Genomic DNA, 17,500 nt, shown 5'->3' on the forward strand with positions numbered 1-17,500 from the left:
CGTTATCCGAGGGACCACTGTACATTTTTTATTTTTTATTCTCACTCCATAATTTAAAATTTATGTAATGTAATGTAGAAGGACTATGACGTTCATTTATACTTACAATCAATTTTGTGGGTAGACATCAATGTTCAATTGTGTCTTTTACTTTTACTCTTATCCTCTTCACAACTGATCGGCTCGTTAGCCACTTGGGCGATCGATCACGTCTCTGTTACGCACTGTTGGCAAGTACTGGGAATGCACTGGCTCCTGAATGTACCTGAACCTGCTCCAGTGCTTTTCTAGTCTTGTCTTGAAAGAGCTCACACTCGGTGCCGTCACAACACTCTCTGGTAGATTGTTCCGAGACTTCACAAACTCTCACTCCAAAAAAGTTACTCCTCACAGTTTTCTGGACTTGCGGCTTCTTCAGCCTTGAGCTGTGATCCCTTGTGTGGTCAGCGTCCGCCAGCTCCAGGTAAGGACACTCGACAGAGTAGTGCCCTTTGAGATGCTTATACACCTCAATTAGGTCCCCCCTTACCCGTCTGTAGTATAAGCTAGGCATTTTCAAGCGCTCTAATCTCTCAGGGTAGCTGAGGTGCTGTAGTGCAGGCACCAGTCTGGTGGCTCCCCTTTGGACATTTTCAATCAATTGACAGTCCCTAGCGTATATAGCAGTGCTGCAGCCAGTGTTACCAAACAAACCGACTGACACATCATATCCTCCCACACCATCTCTTCCCTCCCTCCTATCCACCCACTGCATGTCACCGACATTCTGCCTTTCTCTTATTCTTATATGACTGCCATTCATGATAAAATATTGTACAACAAAAAATACTGTATTGCTAAACCAGTAAATAAAAACCAAATGAAAGTTTAATGCAGTCATCATTTGCATACACTGCCTGCTTCCCCATAATAACAGAGACCAACTGGAAAGTACCTCCTCCGTCTCCCAAGCAATGCTCCCCCCTACACTCCGAACCCTTCTCCCCTCCCTCTCCTCCCTAACTGAGCCAACTAACACTCACTGCTAGGCCCATCAGCTACAATGCCATCATTAATTACTATTAAGCATTATTCTATCAGTACACACTAATAAAAACAGTAAATTCAGTGAAATAGGGCAGGGAGTAAGGAGAGTTGCAGCTGCAGAAGACACTCGACTAGGGGTCATTCACTCCCCTTACCCGATCCTGTTGCCAGGCATAGCCAGACGTACGTATGGGAGAAATAGATATCTTGTATGTAGTCTAATTTGAAAATGGTGATGGACTCGGTGATAAACAAATTATATAAACCATGCATTTTCCTATAATAACATAATAAGAAACATTGTATCATTACTACTGTATTGTGAATGAATTAATATTCCCACAAACAACAATTAACAACTCTGTTTATGTACCTTTGTCTTTTTATCTTCAGTATTTTGATGTGTTGCAATTATTTTGTCACATCTTAGTACAGTACTATATTAATGTATCACAGAGCTTAGTACAGTACAGTACTATATTAATGTATCACAGAGCTTAGTACAGTACAGTACTATATTAATCTACCACAGATCTTAGTACAGTACAGTACTATATTAATGTATCACAGAGCTTAGTACAGTACTATATTAATCTACCACAGATCTTAGTACAGTACAGTACTATATTAATGTATCACAGAGCTTAGTACAGTACTATATTAATCTACCACAGATCTTAGTACAGTACTATATTAATGTATCACAGAGCTTAGTACAGTACTATATTAATCTACCACAGATCTTAGTACAGTACAGTACTATATTAATGTATCACAGAGCTTAGTACAGTACTATATTAATCTACCACAGATCTTAGTACAGTACTATATTAATGTATCACAGATCTTAGTACAGTACTATATTAATGTATCACAGAGCTTAGTACAGTACAGTACGTACTATATTATTGTATCACAGAGCTTAGTACAGTACTATATTAATCTACCACAGATCTTAGTACAGTACTATATTAATGTATCACAGAGCTTAGTACAGTACTATATTAATGTATCACAGATCTTAGTACAGTACTATATTAATGTATCACAGAGCTTAGTACAGTACAGTACGTACTATATTATTGTATCACAGAGCTTAGTACAGTACTATATTAATCTATCACAGATCTTAGTACAGTACAGTACGTACTATATTAATGTATCACAGAGCTTAGTACAGTACTATATTAATCTACCACAGATCTTAGTACAGTACAGTACTATATTAATGTATCACAGAGCTTAGTACAGTACTATATTAATCTACCACAGATCTTAGTACAGTACTATATTAATGTATCACAGATCTTAGTACAGTACAGTACTATATTAATGTATTACAGAGCTTAGTACAGTACTATATTAATCTACCACAGATCTTAGTACAGTACTATATTAATGTATCACAGATCTTAGTACAGTACTATATTAATGTATCACAGAGCTTAGTACAGTACTATATTAATCTATCACAGATCTTAGTACAGTACAGTACAGTTCCATATTAATGTATCACAGATCTTAGTACAGTACTATATTAATCTACCACAGATCTTAGTACAGTACTATATTAATGTATCACAGAGCTTAGTACAGTACTATATTAATGTATCACAGATCTTAGTACAGTACTATATTAATGTATCACAGAGCTTAGTACAGTACTATATTAATCTACCACAGATCTTAGTACAGTACAGTACAGTTCCATATTATTGTATCACAGAGCTTAGTACAGTACTATATTAATCTACCACAGATCTTAGTACATTACTATATTAATGTATCACAGAGCTTAGTACAGTACTATATTAATGTATCACAGATCTTAGTACAGTACTATATTAATCTACCACAGATCTTAGTACAGTACAGTATGTACTATATTATTGTATCACAGAGCTTAGTACAGTACTATATTAATCTATCACAGATCTTAGTACAGTACAGTACGTACTATATTAATATATCACAGAGCTTAGTACAGTACTATATTAATGTATCACAGAGCTTAGTACAGTACTATATTAATGTACAGGTCTTAGTACAGTACTATATTAATGTATCACAGAGCTTAGTACAGTACTATATTAATCTACCACAGATCTTAGTACAGTACAGTACTATATTAATGTATCACAGAGCTTAGTACAGTACTATATTAATCTACCACAGATCTTAGTACAGTACAGTACGTACTATATTATTGTATCACAGATCTTAGTACAGTACTATATTAATGTATCACAGAGCTTAGTACAGTACTATATTAATCTACCACAGATCTTAGTACAGTACTATATTAATCTACCACAGATCTTAGTACAGTACAGTACGTACTATATTATTGTATCACAGATCTTAGTACAGTACTATATTAATGTATCACAGAGCTTAGTACAGTACTATATTAATCTACCACAGATCTTAGTACAGTACTAGTACAGTACTATATTAATCTATCACAGATCTTAGTACAGTACTATATTAATGTATCACAGAGCTTAGTACAGTAGTATATATTATTATCACAGATCTTAGTACAGTACTATATTAATGTATCACAGAGCTTAGTACAGTACTATATTAATCTACCACAGATCTTAGTACAGTACTATATTAATGTATCACAGAGCTTAGTACAGTACTATATTAATCTACCTCAGATCTTAGTACAGTACTATATTAATGTATCACAGAGCTTAGTACAGTACTATATTAATCTACCACAGATCTTAGTACAGTACTATATTAATGTATCACAGAGCTTAGTACAGTACTATATTAATGTATCACAGATCTTAGTACAGTACTATATTAATGTATCACAGAGCTTAGTACAGTACTATATTAATCTACCACAGATCTTAGTACAGTACAGTACAGTTCCATATTATTGTATCACAGAGCTTAGTACAGTACTATATTAATCTACCACAGATCTTAGTACAGTACTATATTAATGTATCACAGAGCTTAGTACAGTACTATATTAATGTATCACAGATCTTAGTACAGTACTATATTAATCTACCACAGATCTTAGTACAGTACAGTATGTACTATATTATTGTATCACAGAGCTTAGTACAGTACTATATTAATCTATCACAGATCTTAGTACAGTACAGTACGTACTATATTAATGTATCACAGAGCTTAGTACAGTACTATATTAATCTATCACAGATCTTAGTACAGTACTATATTAATGTATCACAGAGCTTAGTACAGTACTATATTAATGTATCACAGAGCTTAGTACAGTACTATATTAATCTACCACAGATCTTAGTACAGTTCCATATTAATGTATCACAGAGCTTAGTACAGTACTATATTAATGTATTACAGAGCTTAGTACAGTACTATATTAATCTACCATAGATCTTAGTACAGTACTATATTAATGTATCACAGAGCTTCGTACAGTACTATATTAATCTACCACAGATCTTAGTACAGTACTATATTAATGTATCACAGAGCTTAGTACAGTACTATATTAATCTATCACAGATCTTAGTACAGTACTATATTAATGTATCACAGAGCTTAGTACAGTACTATATTAATCTACCACAGATCTTAGTACAGTACAGTACAGTTCCATATTAATGTATCACAGAGCTTAGTACAGTACTATATTAATCTATCACAGATCTTAGTACAGTACTATATTAATGTATCACAGAGCTTAGTACAGTACTATATTAATCTACCACAGATCTTAGTACAGTACAGTACAGTTCCATATTAATGTATCACAGATCTTAGTACAGTACTATATTAATGTATCACAGAGCTTAGTACAGTACTATATGAATCTATCACAGATCTTAGTACAGTACAGTACTATATTAATGTATCACAGAGCTTAGTACAGTACTATATTAATTTACCACAGATCTTAGTACAGTACAGTACTATATTTATGTATCACAGAGCTTAGTACAGTACTATATTAATCTACCACAGATCTTAGTACAGTACAGTACTATATTAATGTATCACAGAGCTTAGTACAGTACTATATTAATTTACCACAGATCTTAGTACAGTACAGTACGTACTATATTAATGTATCACAGAGCTTAGTACAGTACTATATTAATGTATCACAGAGCTTAGTACAGTACTATATTAATGTATCACAGGTCTTAGTACAGTACTATATTAATGTATCACAGAGCTTAGTACAGTACTATATTAATCTACCACAGATCTTAGTACAGTACAGTACGTACTATATTAATGTATCACAGAGCTTAGTACAGTACTATATTAATCTACCACAGATCTTAGTACAGTACAGTACGTACTATATTAATGTATCACAGAGCTTAGTACAGTACTATATTAATCTATCACAGATCTTAGTACTGTACAGTATGTACTATATTAATGTATCACAGAGCTTAGTACAGTACTATATTAATGTATCACAGAGCTTAGTACAGTACTATATTAATGTATCACAGAGCTTAGTACAGTACTATATTAATGTATCACAGAGCTTAGTACAGTACTATATTAATCTACCACAGATCTTAGTACAGTACAGTACTATATTAATGTATAATGTATCACAGAGCTTAGTACAGTACTATATTAATCTACCACAGATCTTAGTACAGTACAGTACGTACTATATTATTGTATCACAGAGCTTAGTACAGTACTATATTAATCTACCACAGATCTTAGTACAGTACAGTACGTACTATATTATTGTATCACAGATCTTAGTACAGTACTATATTAATGTATCACAGAGCTTAGTACAGTACTATATTAATGTATCACAGAGCTTAGTACAGTACTATATTAATGTATCACAGAGCTTAGTACAGTACTATATTAATCTACCACAGATCTTAGTACAGTACTATATTAATGTATCACAGAGCTTAGTACAGTACTATATTAATCTACCACAGATCTTAGTACAGTACTATATTAATGTATCACAGAGCTTAGTACAGTTCTATATTAATCTACCACAGATCTTAGTACAGTACTATATTAATGTATCACAGAGCTTAGTACAGTACTATATTAATCTATCACAGATCTTAGTACAGTACAATATTAATGTATCACAGAGCTTAGTACAGTACTATATTAATCTACCACAGATCTTAGTACAGTACTATATTAATGTATCACAGAGCTTAGTACAGTACTATATTAATCTACCACAGATCTTAGTACAGTACTATATTAATGTATCACAGAGCTTAGTACAGTACTATATTAATCTATCACAGATCTTAGTACAGTACTATATTAATGTATCACAGAGCTTAGTACAGTACTATATTAATCTATCACAGATCTTAGTACAGTACTATATTAATGTATCACAGAGCTTAGTACAGTACTATATTAATCTACCACAGATCTTAGTACAGTACAGTACAGTTCCATATTAATGTATCACATAGCTTAGTACAGTACTATATTAATGTATTACAGAGCTTAGTACAGTACTATATTAATCTACCATAGATCTTAGTACAGTACTATATTAATGTATCACAGAGCTTAGTACAGTACTATATTAATCTACCACAGATCTTAGTATAGTACTATATTAATGTATCACAGAGCTTAGTACAGTACTATATTAATCTATCACAGATCTTAGTACAGTACTATATTAATGTATCACAGAGCTTAGTACAGTACTATATTAATCTACCACAGATCTTAGTACAGTACAGTTCCATATTAATGTATCACAGAGCTCAGTACAGTACTATATTAATGTATCACAGAGCTTAGTACAGTACTATATTAATCTATCACAGATCTTAGTACAGTACAGTACTATATTAATGTATCACAGAGCTTAGTACAGTACTATATTAATCTACCACAGATCTTAGTACAGTACAGTACTATATTTATGTATCACAGAGCTTAGTACAGTACTATATTAATCTACCACAGATCTTAGTACAGTACAGTACTATATTAATGTATCACAGAGCTTAGTACAATACTATATTAATTTACCACAGATCTTAGTACAGTACAGTACATACTTTATTAATGTATCACAGAGCTTAGTACAGTACTATATTAATCTACCACAGATCTTAGTACAGTACAGTACGTACTATATTAATGTATCACAGAGCTTAGTATAGTACTATATTAATGTATCACAGAGCTTAGTACAGTACTATATTAATCTACCACAGATCTTAGTACAGTACTATATTAATCTATCACAGATCTTAGTACAGTACAGTACTATATTAATGTATCACAGAGCTAAGTACAGTTAACCCTCACTTTACGTGGTTAATGTAACCCGGAGGGTACCGCGGAAAGCGAGAAACGCGTAAAGTGAATAACATAACATATGGGATTAATTGAAATGGAGTCCAGGCCGATCCCTAAACTCCACTTTTTGACGACACATAACTATGTTGTAGTAAAAATTTTATCTTAACTTTATGATGGTATGAAAAAACAAGTAATATAGAAGAGGTTAGGTTAGGAAAAATAAAGGTTAACATAGGAAAAATAAAGGTTAGGTTAGAAAACTAAAAATTAGGTGGAACACTTACGGTAGTAGAAGAGATGGGTCGGCATACGGGGATGGAGGCTGGTTCCGAGGCAGAGGGCAGATTACTGGCCCTCAGGTGAATCACCATTACTAGGTGAATCACCATCACTGTCACTTACAGTTGTCAGGACTTCCCTGACAAATCCCTCAAAGTCATCTTCACAGCCACTATCACTGGCTTGGGCTGGCTGTGGTGGGTTGCGGGCGAAGAAATCTGTTATGCTTTGCTGACGGCTGGCGTTGATGTTGTCGTGATACACCTTGATGTACGGCTCCATAGCCTGCACCAGCCGGGTATGGAAGACTTCATAGCGGTCATCGTCATTGTCGCGGGAAAGGAAGGACTTCATTTTCTCTGCACACTCCATGGCACCCTTAATATCACTATGACTTAAACTGTGTTCTTCGGAGAATGACGCACCTTCTTCCTCCTCTTCACTGACGTGTTCTTCTTCCAACATCTCGTCGGCAGTCACTTCAGGATCTCTGATCACCTCCAGGATGTCGTCGTTGGTGGTCTCGGAGAAGCCTGGAACTGTAACAGTCTGCGCAGCTTCTCTGGCAAGGTCCACTGCTACTGCAACATTCTGAACCTCACCAGTCACAGATTGACTCCTCCTCTCACCTGGTATTCCATGCAACACATGTCTCCATGCGTGACGAATTGTAGCAATAGACAGCTGATCCCTTGACTCCACCAAGAAGTCCACAGCTTTCTTGATGTTAAATACTCTCCAGAATTGTTTGAAGAGTATTTTTTGCTGTTCCAACTGTTGATCCTCATCTTCTTCGCTCTTGCTATCGGTGGTGGTGTCACTCAGGTTACGCAACTCTTCCCTGGTGTTGGTGTAGTCGTTCAGGAGCTGGAATTTTTTTGTTGAGAATGCAGCTTTTACATTGCAGATTAACTCCTGGTCCATGGGCTGGATTAATGACGTAGTGTTGGGAGGAAGGAAGACCACTTTTACGTTGGGGTGATGATCTAACAGTAGGGGCAAGTGTCCTGGTGCGTTGTCCAGCAGCAACAAAATATTGAATGGCACATTCTGTCGCTCACAGAATTTTTTTACATCGGGAACAAAACAGTCATCAAACCAGGAGAGGGACAGTGTAGAGAACATCCACGCTTTACGTGCGGTCAGCCAGTGGACATTTAGCTTGGTCATGTCCATGGTTTTGTACGGGTGCGGCTTGCGTGCTGTTTGGATCACCGATAACTTGAGCTTACAGGTACCGGAGGCATTGGTGGTAAACAGGACGGTGATGCGTTCCTTCTGCATTTTCCGGCCCCGAATCCTGCTGGCATTCTTTACAACGAAGGACTTGGAAGGTAGCTTTTTCCAGAAAAGACCAGATTCGTCCATGTTAAACACCTGGTCGTCACTGTACTGTCCTTCCTCCATAATCTCACGTAAAAACGGAGGAAATTCCCTAGCCGCAGCACGGTCAGCACTCGCTTCTTCACCACCAATGTTTATATTGGTGATCTTGTTCCGGATCTTAAACCTCTGTAACCACCCAGAGGAAGCATTAAAGGGTTTGGGCTCTGTAATTCCCATCTTTCGTGCCACTGCCATGTACAGTTCACGTGCGTAGTCCTTAACAGAGCGCGTGTCGACCGCCATGTTCCGTCGCGCCTGACGCACCAAGTACCTCACAAGTAATTTTTCTGTCTTGAGAAGCACCTGGTTGTGAAAATACTTGATCATAGAAGCACCTGTAGACTTTGTGATCTTCATGTGCTCCTTTATCTTGGCTGCATCCTTCTTTATAGCCCGGATCGTAGATTCGTTCACACCATGCTGGCGCGCCAAATCAACCTGCCTTGTTCCTTTCTCCAACTCTTGGATGATGGTATACTTCACCTCGTAGCTTAAGGAACGTCGTGTCTTCTTTAGCTTAGTGCCGCTGGGTCCAGGTAAGGAAAGGTTTCTCTCTGGGGGTGGTGGTCCGGCGGAAGCCATTTTACGGAACAATGTATGCGCGTTTACACGGAGTGGCCTTGAGGGATGAAACTGCCGCGGCTAGGTCAAGCGTCGTCTTTCCTCCCTCCCTCCCTCCCTCCGGGTGGACACGTCATAATACTTTAAGCCAGTTACAGCTAGCAGCAGAGGGGGGTAGGGATGCATGGCCAATCACAGGTCTGATACGTCATATGACGTCAGTGATAACGCAACAAAGACACACACTGCGCAACCTTACCGTGCCGCTTGCCCAAGCGGAGGGAGGAGGCGAGGAGCACAGGCAGGCAGGCGGGTGGGGCGAATCTAAAAATAGCGTCGCGCCGGACACTCTCCGCATAATGGGGTTCACGTACCGCGTAATTTGAGCACGTGAGGTTCTGGCAAGGCACCGCGTTAACGTGGAAACGCGGAATGCGGGACCGCGTAAAGTGAGGGTTAACTGTACAGTACTATATTAATCTATCACAGAGCTTAGTACAGTACAGTACTATATTAATGTATCACAGAGCTAAGTACAGTACTATATTAATCTATCACAGAGCTTAGTACAGGAACACATTCCCCCCTTATTACATTAATTTATATGGGAAAAATGGTTTTGATGAACATAATTCACCTAACGAAAGCATTTTAGTGGAACCAAACCCTTTGGTTCAATGGAGACTTAGTGTACAGTAATTATTACTTGTAAGAGCTTTGTGAATAGTGTCAGGTAGAGGGAGAGAATAAAGTAACATTAGTGGGAATAAAACACCTTACCAGCCAATGAAGATGTACAGTAGGTTACACACTGCCTCCTCATTACCTTCTACTGTACAGATATGGGACTATTTATCCAGTAATCTGGTGGTTACTAGATAAGAGTTTTTTCAACTTGATTGTAAAGGAAAGTTTTGCTGCTATAATTACATGAAAAGGCCAATTGGTAGCTACTATATCTCCACACAGTAGATGATCTAGATTGTTTAAATCCACAGCTCATTTAGTGACACCAGATACACGTTCAGTGTTGACAGGAAGGGTTGATGTGTGCACCAACCCTGTCAATGTCCAAGGAGGTGTCATCCCCCTACAAATTATAGGAAATAACTACTGTAGTTCAAAGAATGTTTTTTCCAAAGTATTGTATAGAACAATTTTATTTATGTATTTATTTATTTATTTAGGTATAAATGGTAAGAATGTGCACAAGAACATGATACAGTAATCCTCACTTGCAGGGATCATGCTGGAGGGAATAAAGAATTGGTTGAGCTGTTTGGGAAACCCCTGAAAGTGGTAGGAGGAGATGATCGCATCGGTGCGCTAACCCAGAAGGTGAGCCACGGGGACACGTTCACCATCGGCTCCCTCAAGGTGGAGTGTCTGTTCACACCTTGCCACACACAGGGACACATTTGTTATAGTGTTACTTCAGATGACCCACATCACAAGCCTGCAGTATTCACAGGTAAAATTTATTTTTTCTTATGTAAATTTTTGACATTTTGTTCACTGATGACCAACCAATTTACAGTATATAAAAACATAATTGTTATAACTATGTAATTTGAACTAATCCTGAAATACTGTACAAGAAATGATGCAAGTTACTGTATATAAAGATACTCATAATATTACAGGAGACACTCTCTTCCTCGGTGGTTGTGGCAAATTTTTTGAGGGAAATGCTGTTGAGATGCATAGAGCCCTTATTGAAGTGCTTGGTGCTCTACCAGACCACACGGTAAGTGTCTACCACACCATACAGTGTTATAGTCTACCACACCACACAGTGTTATAGTCTACCACACCACACAGTGATCTTGGTTGAGCAATGGCAGGTCTTTTTGTATACATTATACAAGCCACTGGCATCCCATGAGTCAGGTCTCCGGCCAGCATTCTATGTAACAGTATGAACTCTTGACAGCAGCTGCTAAGCTTTTTAAAATCTTCAGTTACATCAATAAGCCTTAGCTATATAATGTGTGTTTAACCATAAAATTTTTTTTTACAAAGTAGAAGTGTTGTTTGCCTGGAATCTGTACCAGCAGAGAAAGCTTCATTCACGGAGCTTTATACCACAATCTTCTTTCTCTGTGTTTAATATTGGTGCTCTTTGGTGGAAAGTAATTTGCAGGCTACTGTACTGCATTATAGATGTTATGAGATAAAATATTCTCAAGTTGTGAAGATTGTTGTGAGGTCAAGCTAAACTAGCATGACATGTCAGAATGTACTTCTCATTTTTTATAATACGTACAGTGAACCCTCGAAGATTGGGACCCGGTAAATCTGGATTTCGAAAGATCGGACAAAATTTGGGGGTTCCTGGGACTAGGAAGCCTCTCTAAGAAACATTCCCAATACAGCAAAGATCATCTCAGGTCTGAGTAACTAAGATGTCAGCGCACGGGACACAGAAGCCCTAGGCGGGAAACATAAACAGTCATTAATTGTTGTTTGTGGAAATATTATTTCATTTACTCTAGTAATGATACAATGTTTTTTATTATGTTATCGTAGGTAAATGCATGGTTTATATAATTTGTTTATCATTGAGCTCGTCACCATTTTCAAATTAGACGACAGTACAAGATATGTATTTGCCCCATATGTATGCCTGGCAACGGTAGCAGAAAGGGGAGTGAGTGACTTTGTTTGCTAGTTATTGCATCGTCTGCTCTTGTAACTCTCCTCGTCCCTGCCATATTTCACTGGATTTACTGTTATTATTAGTGTTTACTGATATAATATTGCTTAATAGTGATTATCATGGCATTGTAGCCAGGTTAGATTCATCACTGTAACCACCAGGCTACTGGGCCAAGCTGTGAGGCGTTATGATTGTTTTTCAACTCGTATTTTCGGGTAGATGTACATAACTTTCTTCATTTATTTTTACACAGTTACATACATCCTACATACATATTGTGAAAAAAGTAAAATAAATAATTGTCCTAAGGGCAAACACGTAAAGGGAAAATACATTTCTTTGCACACGAATTAGCTGACTTAGTGAGGGAACGGGAGAGTTCCGGGTGTGGGGGATGGGGAGCATTGCTAGGAAATCAGCGTCCCAGCTGGTCTTCGTTACTATGGTGTAACAGGGAGTGTGTGCAAATGGCGACTGTGTTAAACTTTGATTTGGCTTTTATTAGCTGATTTGGCTATACAGTATTTTTTGTTGTAACTTATTTATTGATATTATTTTTATTTATTCCTCACATTTCCTGGTATTGTATATATTAAGAAAACTATAGCTGCAGGAGGAAAATACACACAAAAGTTTTTTCTTAAATACTCCCTGCTAAAATACCGTAAAATATGGTACTGTATTTTTGGTGTTTTTTATATAATTATTTATCGTTTTTATACATTTACTGTAGTACATTTGCTGGAAGATTCAGACAATCGGCTTTTTTGGACAGGTGGTCCCCCTGTTTAGTCCGGATCTTCTAGGGTTTACTGTATGAAAAAACTAAAAATTGAAATGGACAAAAGTAAACATAGTATTTCCTTAGTTGTAGCATCATCAGCATTATCAAGGATTCTGTACAAGAGTATAGATTCCTTGCCCAAACTCCTGCCTGTATACTGCCAAATTCTGGGGTCACTAATTCTAAGGGGATAACTTAACTCTATTCTTAATTTTAAGGTTGCTGACTGAATGTTGTCCAAATCTTTTTAAGTAATGAACTTGAAACAAATATAGTCTCTTTTAATTTATGTTCTGCCAGAGTCATCATGAAAGTAACTCGAATTTCACATTTTTATTTTATTTAGAGGTGAAGCAGGCCAGCTCAACTCAGAAACACCAACTTTAGTTTCACTCACAAACTGATTAGCATTTAATAAAATCTGGTTTTGACAATTCTTCTCTGGATTTTACATCATCTAAAAGTCTTAAGTGACTTTTGTGCCAGAAATACAGTATATACGTGGGCTCCACAACCTTGGAGGCAGGTACTGCACTGTGCTGTACTGTACTTTACTTTACTTGGACTATCAGAAGGATTATCATAGTTGCTAGGCCTAACTGCTTGAAATTTTTGTATAGTTAGCCCACACTAAATAATGTATGAATTAGCTGGTACTGTACTTCACATTACTGGAGTCCAAGTAAGTTGAGATATTTCAGAATACTGAGGTCATGTTGATATGTTGGGGTTATTCTATATTGATATGTTGGGGTAATTGTATGTTGATATATTGGGGTAATTGTATGTTGATATATTGGGGAAATTCTATGTTTTGGTCTAATTCGGTTAACCCAGAGACCCTGATGATATCGAATTAATGAGAGTTCAGTGCATAGATTAATTATGCTCTTTTTAGAAGAATGTGACCAGTAAACTTGCGATAAATTATTTTCACTTGGTTTATTTTCAGCATGTTTATTGTGGACACGAGTACGCCATACAAAACCTCAAGTTTGGTGCTCATGTAGAACCAAACAACACAGCAATACAAGAAAAAATAGCCTGGGTTCAGCAACAACGTGATGAAGGGCTGCCTTCTGTCCCCTCTACCATAGGTAATAGTGTGTGCTGCCTGCCTTCTGTCCCCTCTACCATAGGTAATAGTGTGTGCTGCCTGCCTTCTGTCCCCTCTACCATAGATAGATATTGATGTCAAGTTCATAATATTTCTATGAAAAGTAAAGTACCCCTGTGTTGGTCACACAATGTATGTATATATATATATATATATATATATATATATATATATATATATATATATATATATATATATATATATATATATATATATATATATATATATATATATATATATATATATATATATATACACACACACACACACACACACACACAGTCGACCCTCATTAATTCGGACTAATAGGGGGGGAAGGGTGTCCGTTTTAGCCGATTGCCCGAATTAACCGATTTAGGGGTTAATATTGCAGTATATTTCAAAGTCATTGTTTTCGTCACGATTTTATCCCACTTTCCACTGTAATACATACATAATTTCAGCAAAAATATTCCATTTCCGTGAATGTATTATATCAAGCACAGTATGTATAGAATACCATTGTAATATAACAGTATTTTAACCGAAAACTATTAAAAAAACGAATAACATCTCAACATCGGAAGCTTAGGTAAAGTCTTTTGTTTTCGTCATGTATTTTATCCTATTTTACATTGATATACATCACGTTTCAGCAAAACTACTATTTATTTCCTAGAATATATTCATTCAGGCGCAGTTTAGGTAAAATATACGTGTGATGTAACAGTTTTTTAACTGAAAACGATTAAAAAAACACGTACCCTCTAGCCCTGTTCAAGGAGAGGACTGGGAGAAGCTGTTTGGTGCTGCAGACGATGACAAGGAAAATGATTTGGATGGATTTTAATGAAAATATTCAGAAATATGGTATCGTAATATTTATTCAAGTCAATTAGGATAGAATATTATTGTAATACAACAGTTTTTTAACTGAAAACCAATCGAAAAGCGATTACGGTAATATCTTTTGAACGAAAGAAAGCGAAAGTCATTGTTTTCGTCACGATTTTATCCCACTTTCCACTGTAATACGTACGTCATTTCAGCAAAAATATTACATTTCCATGAATACATTATATCAAGCACAGTATGTATAGAATACCATTGTAATATAACAGTATTTTAACCAAGAACTATTAAAAAAAATGAGTAACTTCTCTTGAACATCGGAAGGTTAGGTAAAATCTTTTGTTTTCGTCATGTATTTTATCCTATTTTACATTGACATACATCATGTTTCAGCAAAACTACTATTTATTTCCGAGAATATATTCATTCAGGCACAGTTAAGGTAAAATATACATGTGATGTAACAGTTTTTTAACTGAAAACGATTCGAAAAACACGTGTACCGTCTAGCTGATACTCAACAGCTGGTGGTGCGTCATGCGTCGTTGTAAACAATAGGAGGTTGAAGTAGATTACCGGGTATTATATTAAGTGTGAAATATCAAAAAAGTTTTTATTACCGGTATTTTTTGTAGATCAATGAGAACTGTGATACCGTATATGATAAGATAAGTTAGCCTGTGCTAAGAACTTCAACATAGACTACTGAAAACACGTTGTAAGGTAATTTAGCCTATTGTAAGTTGGTGAGCTTCATTTGCTGAAGGAACTGCACAACTTTTCATTACTAATTGGTACATATTTTACGTTTCCATTGCTTACTGGCAGTAAATGGTAAATATTTTTCATGTCTGAAGCTAAAAGTTGCATCCCCCCCCCACAATACTCAGTGGTGGAGATGTTAAGACATTTTGTCCGACTGATCCCAAATCCGGATTAAATGGGTCCGACTAACGAGGGCTTCACTGTATATGCAAGAAAATCACCGTAGGTGCGCGATTCAGGTATATATGCTGATAACCACAAGGAAAGAAGAAAACACGAAGTTCCCAAGCGCTTTCGTGTAATTCACATCTTCAGGGGAGAGTACAGACTAAAGAGAAGTACAAAACAAGGTGTATATATACAGAGGAGGGTGAGACCAGGTCCACAATGGTCAGGTATTAGGTAATGACCCTACTAATCTTTAAATAGCACGGCAACGGTCGGTAGTCAGGTCAGAGGGTAAGGTGACCCAACTTTCTCTCCTGGTTACAAATCTTCTTAATTACAAAATTGTCCAGTTTGTACATGCCATTACTCAAATTCATGTTGAATGCTTCGGTATGTTAAGGAGACTAGATTCTATGATGTTCCTACTATCAATTGAATTACAAGGTAATATTGAGGAGGCATTATCCCAGTCAATGCAATGCTTGTTATCCCTCAAATGAACAAACAGAGCATTGGATTCCTGGCCTGTCCATTCAAATAATGGACTCAACTCCTCCCCTCTTCTCACACTCCTGGCTCTTCCCTCTCTGAGAAATGTTTGGGGGAAAACCACTAGATTTTAAGGTATAGTAATAAATAATACCTCAAACTAAAGTTAGGATAATATAATTGACATTGCTGGATTCCTTGTAAGACCAGGAATATTTTGAATATAAATGTCATATATTTTTGCACAAAAAGATAACATATTTACTCAGAGTAAACAAAATACTTAAAGTAGATCTAAAATTTGTATGTCTAATAAAATCTATGATGTTTATATTCAAAATGATCATCAAATTGTAAGAATTCCAGCAATGTAAATTATATTCTGGCCGAGTAATTTGTTAAATTTTATGAGCTAAAACAAATATCTTCAATAAATAAACAAAATATACTTACTGAAATACTATCTGTCAATCAAATTACCCCACCTCCCCCTCTTCCCCACCTGCTCCCTGGGTCTCCCTCCTCCCTACCCCTCACCCCCCACCTTCCCTCCCTACCAGAGAAATGATTGGGTTATAACAGTATATTTACATTTTTAGTAATAAATAATACCTCAGACTAAAGTTAGGATAATATAATTGACATTGCTGGATTCCTTGCAAGACCAGGAATATTTTGAATATAAATGTCATATATTTTGCACAAAAGATAACATATTTGCTCTGAGTAAACAAAATACTTGCATTAGATCTAAAATTTGTATGTCTAATGCAAAATCCTGAAATGATCATCAAATTGTAAAATTCAGCAATGTAAATTATATTCTGGCGGATAATTTGTATGAATTTTATGAGCTAAATAAAAATTATACTTCACCGCTATATGAGTAGATGCAGCGTAAAGTAGAATTCTGGTTCTGGCAAAGTAGCGTAAATGTAGAAAGCAGCGTAAAAGGTTCACTGTATATACAGTATATACATATATATATATATATATATATATATATATATATATATATATATATATATATATATATATATATATATATATATATATATATATATATATATATATATATATATATATATATATATATATATATATATATATATATATATATATACTATATATATATAGA

General features: G+C 36.0%; 1 protein-coding gene across 3 annotated transcripts in view; it reads left to right on the forward strand.

Moving 5' to 3' along the window:
* Window positions 1-17,500, forward strand: part of LOC121856299 (hydroxyacylglutathione hydrolase, mitochondrial-like) — a 33,557-nt gene that overhangs the window by 11,804 nt on the left and 4,253 nt on the right. For 2 of the 3 annotated variants that reach the window (XM_042351779.1, XM_042351762.1), the window contains 3 exons: window positions 10,791-11,020; window positions 11,193-11,296; window positions 13,945-14,131. In XM_042351779.1, coding sequence (XP_042207713.1) covers window positions 10,791-11,020; window positions 11,193-11,296; window positions 13,945-14,131 — 521 coding nt within the window. The remainder of the gene's footprint in view (window positions 1-10,790; window positions 11,021-11,192; window positions 11,297-13,944; window positions 14,132-17,500) is intronic. The other variant, XM_042351772.1, reaches the window with a different exon arrangement.

This window comes from Homarus americanus, unplaced genomic scaffold, assembly GCF_018991925.1.
Source record: "Homarus americanus isolate GMGI-L3 unplaced genomic scaffold, GMGI_Hamer_2.0 scaffold1024, whole genome shotgun sequence".
Classification (NCBI taxonomy): domain Eukaryota; kingdom Metazoa; phylum Arthropoda; class Malacostraca; order Decapoda; family Nephropidae; genus Homarus; species Homarus americanus.